The sequence below is a fragment of the Sinocyclocheilus anshuiensis genome, unplaced genomic scaffold (genome assembly GCF_001515605.1).
Source record: "Sinocyclocheilus anshuiensis isolate Anshui unplaced genomic scaffold, SAMN03320099.WGS_v1.1 scaffold74, whole genome shotgun sequence".
NCBI classification, from domain to species: Eukaryota; Metazoa; Chordata; class Actinopteri; order Cypriniformes; family Cyprinidae; genus Sinocyclocheilus; species Sinocyclocheilus anshuiensis.
This window is the reverse complement of record NW_015546044.1, coordinates 169,164-174,126: the sequence shown is the minus strand read 5'-3', so window position 1 is coordinate 174,126 and position 4,963 is coordinate 169,164. Positions and strand designations below refer to the sequence as shown.

Here is a 4,963-nt window from a genome sequence, read left to right as displayed (position 1 = left end):
CTGTTGTGATTGGTCTACGGCGTACAGCGCGTGTCGGAAACGATACGCCCATTTCAACAGTTATGTATTTTGAACGCTCTATAGAAAGTATAAACATCTATTATTTATCATACTTACAGGTTGTGATTCAGTGGAGCAGCTGGTCTAAATAAACAGGATACTGATCCAGCTTTCAACAGCAAGCGTTTTGTGAATCCCGCGTTAAACTCCCAGAGATTAGGAAGCAGTCGTCAGTAGAATGACGTGTTTGTGGGCGGGGTCAAGTTGTTCGCGGCCGGCCAACGTAGAACATAGGCGTGCATCATGCAAATGTGTTATCCCGTGACGTGTAGCCGTCACGGAAGTGGGATTCCAATTACTAATGACTCGTTTCAGCTGTTCAGAGTCGATTCTTTATTTTGGGAGACAATAACTTTATTTATCGTGCACTTTCAGCTTTACAACTTTGCAGATCGTTTACATTCACATACAGCTACATTACACACTGCATGAAGGCAATAGTGGAAATGGCATAATAGGGGCACTTTAAGTTTCATTAAAATTATCTTCATTTGTGTTTCAAAGACAAACAAAATTGTATTTTGAAATGGGTTTGGAACAACATAAATAAATGACAGAATTTATAGTGGCACCTAACAGAATAGCAAAAATAATAAATGTTTTCAAACAGGTTTCCTAAACACACCATTTTTCAAATTATCAACATATTCACTTGCATGAGCATTTCATTATGTCCTCCAGTTGAATTGAGTCCACCTAGGACCCCAAACCAATATTCAGTGTACTAGCTTAGCATAGCATAGCATGCTAGCTCACCTTATACCCTATGAAAGTTACTGATTCTACATGTAATCTATACTTCCTCTAATCAGGTATTACAAATGGCTGAACCCAGAATTTTACAGACAGACTTGATTCAATATTTATATATGAAAATAATTAATTTTATTACACTGCTCTCTTTAATGCTTGATTCCGATTGATCGGTCTCTGTAAGGTGTGCTACATTATAACAAATAATATTAGGCAATAAACCCTTTCAGGGGTTTATGTGTGTCAGGCTGGATGGGATGCTCAAACAAATCAGTCCATGAATAATTTCCATTTAGATGTTTCAGCATTTTAAGCTGGTAAAGTATGTTAACATTGAATAAAATACACACTTCAGCTTTAATGCCATAGTGAAATGTCAAGTCTGGGTCATTTCCTCAGATATCAGTTATCAATTATGTGTTTAAAATGATATACACTGCCAATGCCGCCCACAACAGCTATCGGGTATTATTATAGTATAATTAAGTAGGAGAGAAAGGAAAGCTAGAGTCAGTATAAGTATCTGGTGTACAGCTTGTGGAGGCCAAACAGTCTGTCAAATCCTGCTGTAATGGATATTCATCTATAAATGACAGCTGTATAGACTCCTATCCCAACATCATCAGACAGATTGAGCAAACAGAAGATTTATTAATAAGAGGGACCGTAGTGGAAAGAGCGTGTGTGTGTGCTCACACACCCATATTCCATCATTTCATGTTGGTTTGATGAGCTGGCTCTATTGAGTTAGTTAATTGAATCTCCCACTTGCAGCCTTGATGTTATTGGGAAGCTTTTTGGCATTGTCTGATGAACAGGTGCACTGACACTCTCTCATTTTTAGGAAAGCTCTGTGGTCGGAATTGAAAAGTGAATTCAAAATGGCTTCCATCTTTGCCGTGTCTTGATATCTGTAATTAAAAAGCATTGTCAAGATAATGCAGTTTGACATCTCCCAAAAACAAGGCCCCCAGTTGAGTTATACAAAACAGTGGGATATGAAGTTTGCCCATTTAATTCATGTCTTATTTGTTACATGGTTTCAAATCAATTCGAACACATGCTTTGACACAAAGCTTTTCGCTTGTGGTTAGTTATTGTTAAAATCAACTCTCTACAGAAATTGTTTGTTTATTTGTATTGTTAATGTTTGAAAAGGTAAAAGCAATATTTTGTAAATGTTTAATTTGTATGTTATTTTACAGAGGGCCTTGATCCAAATGGGGAGAATACAGGCTATAACTTTGCCTCCAATAGCAGTTCAGTTGCAGCAGCCATTTTAGTGCCTTTTATTGCCATGATCATAGCAGGCTTCGCTCTGTATCTCTACAAACACAGGTAAAGCAGTTCACAAAAGATGCATTGTTCATTGTACATTGATTTGTTTGTGATTTATTATGAATCACTCTTCCAGAATATTTGGTAATATGTCTTGTTTACTTTCAGAAAAAGGCCCAAAGTACCCTTTAATGGTTATGCGGGCCATGAGAACACAAATGGAAGGGCGACTTTTGAGAATCCTATGTATGACCGTAACATCCAGCCCACTGATATCATGGCCAATGAGACAGAGTTCACGGTCAGCACAGTGTGCACAGCAGTATAGCAACCGCTCTAGTCAAAGGTGAGTCTTCAACCAGAAAGATCTGTTCTTAGTGAACTGCCTACACAGGTCTCAGTATATGGGAGAATTGACTTCAATACAGGTATCTTAAAGAGGAATGACACAATATACTAATAAACATAAATATACATGACCTCCAAATTGCTGTAAAATAGTTTTATTATTTAAAATAGTATTTTATTATTTATTGATTTTTATTTTCTTAATTTTTTGTTATCAAATTGAATTAATTATAACTACAATCTAATTGAGTTCTATTTATAAGGACATTTCTCTCTTTTTTTTCCACTGAGCTTATCGCAATGCATTCTGTCTTCCCCAAGCTTATGGAATGCAATGTTTTGAGTGAAATTTAAAAACTTGCAACTACTGAATTTTTTTTTTTTTTTTTTTGCACTGCTTTCTGCAGTGACTGATTTTGATAAGTATCAGGTTATCAGGACCCCATTTGACCCTAATTTTAAAACAACCTTCACATCAGAAGTCCACTAGGTTTTGGAACAGAGCTAATAATTTGTTCTTGTGAAACATGCTAACTGAGCTGGTTACAGTCTGATGATATTTTATGAATTTACTTTTTTTTTTTTCCTAGAAGAACTTGTTTCTAGGTTTCAAAGTCATACCGTGACCTTAGCATTCTGCATCCATATATAACGTGTTTCATTAGACTACTGTATAAACTAGCATGGTGTCAGTGATGAAAAGGTCATTGCCGAACACAGTTGAAATCTTGCAGTATAATAAGCTGAATGAGGACAAAAACCTCAGGGAAAAGACATATATCCTCTCATAATTGCTTTGGAATGATTTAGGGGCATCATTTGCTGAATATTTTGCTATTATACTCATACTGCCTTTTCAGCATATAGTTTGTTTGAATGTTGAGCGGGGAGTGGGGGAATTAAAACTGGAGAAAATGTACTTCTAAAACTGACTTTATCACCCTGGTTTTGCCCTCAGACAAAATGGAAAACAAACTGCTGAGGCAAGGGGATAAGGATAGAGAAGTATTGAATTTTAATGTATTTATTTCAGCTGGGTCTCTCCTTTTTTTTTTTTTTTAAAGAGCACCTCTAAGCCACAGACTGAACTTGGGCAGGATTTGTAATTGGTTTCCCCTTGTATCCCATGTATTTAAATCTGTTCTGCTGATTTGAACCTGAAACAGCTCTTTGTCATGTGGAAACATGCTTTTCTGCTGTTTGAGGATTTTTTGTTGTTGCATTCCTAAATTACATGAGTTAAAAATGTACCTTGCTATTGCAGTCTGTTGTGATGATGTTAGTCTGATATTGTTGTGTTGAGCATCTCTCTTTCTCACTCCTTCTCTATTTTTTTCTCTTTTTCACCGTGTCCATCTGTATTTTTATGTCTTTCCCATCTGACAAGCAGTGTTGCGCAGTAACTAACTAAAGCCCGGCTCACACTGTGCGATTTTGGCCACGATTTGGTCGTCTGAGACAAATTTTGAAAATCCTAAAAGATTCCTATAATCCTAGGCTAAAATCTGTAGTCTTTGATTGTTAGTTTGACGTGTTCCCCGACAGCCGATTAATGACCGTTGCGATCAAATTTTACCTCCGACGAACTTCTGGCAGTGTCAGAAGATTTGGCGCACAGTCCTGCAGTGTGACATCTCCTATGACGAACGTCAAACTGTCTTCGTTTTTCAAGACAAGCCATGATCAGAATTAATGCTAGAGATTTCTTCTAACCGCATAAACTCCGGCGCTCTCGTCCTCCGCTCACGGAATTCATCTGATATGTTGCCTTTGCTCTGATAAACACCGGTTGCGCTGCTGTTTTCATGTGGGTGTGTAGTGCTACTTGCACTACTTACACCCATTTTTAACGCGTCTTGACTGTTGTGCAGTCTGACATTAATAACAACTGAGATCCCACAGTGTGACATGATCATCATGTTCGTACAGTCTGACAAGTACAATCCTAAAGGACTTAAAAAATCGCACAGTGTGAGCCCGGCTTCAAGTAGTATTGCCAACTACATCTTTCAGTATCCTAACAGTACCTCGGCTGTTTTTAAAATAGCTTTTCCAGTAATGGGATATTTAAAAAAAGAAAAGAAAAATAGCACAATATATTTTTGTAATGTATTTTTTATTTATTTTATTTTTTTATTAATTTATTATTTATTATTAAATTTGATTAATTCGAGTATTAAGTAATCAAATGCATCAAGAAACATTGGGAGTTGTAATTAATTTATTTGTTTGGTAAATCATTAGACTCCCTGCCAGAGCATGTGAGCGGAGCGGGGAGCAGAGTGGTAATATTTCCTTAAGAGCGCAGAGAATTGGTTTACGGCGAGCGTGAGCGGAATATTAACGGAGCGCTTGCTTGGGCGGTTAGAGCGACTGAGTGGAGCGCACGTCCATAGAGCGGAAAACGTAGCGGAGCGTCACACCGCTCCGCTTCGCTCACATGCTCTGCTCCCTGCACAGAATACACAGCAAAACTTTTTAAGCTATGAATTTTCAACATTTAGGGGTGTAATGATGCTGACTT

General features: G+C 37.4%; 1 protein-coding gene across 1 annotated transcript in view; it reads left to right on the top strand.

The window, feature by feature from the left end:
- Window positions 1–4,963, top strand: part of LOC107698986 (CUB and sushi domain-containing protein 1-like) — a 320,519-nt gene that overhangs the window by 314,896 nt on the left and 660 nt on the right. Inside the window, exons 68-69 of the mRNA XM_016500120.1 lie at window positions 2,019–2,151; window positions 2,260–2,437. Coding sequence (XP_016355606.1) covers window positions 2,019–2,151; window positions 2,260–2,419 — 293 coding nt within the window. The 3' untranslated portion in view covers window positions 2,420–2,437. The remainder of the gene's footprint in view (window positions 1–2,018; window positions 2,152–2,259; window positions 2,438–4,963) is intronic.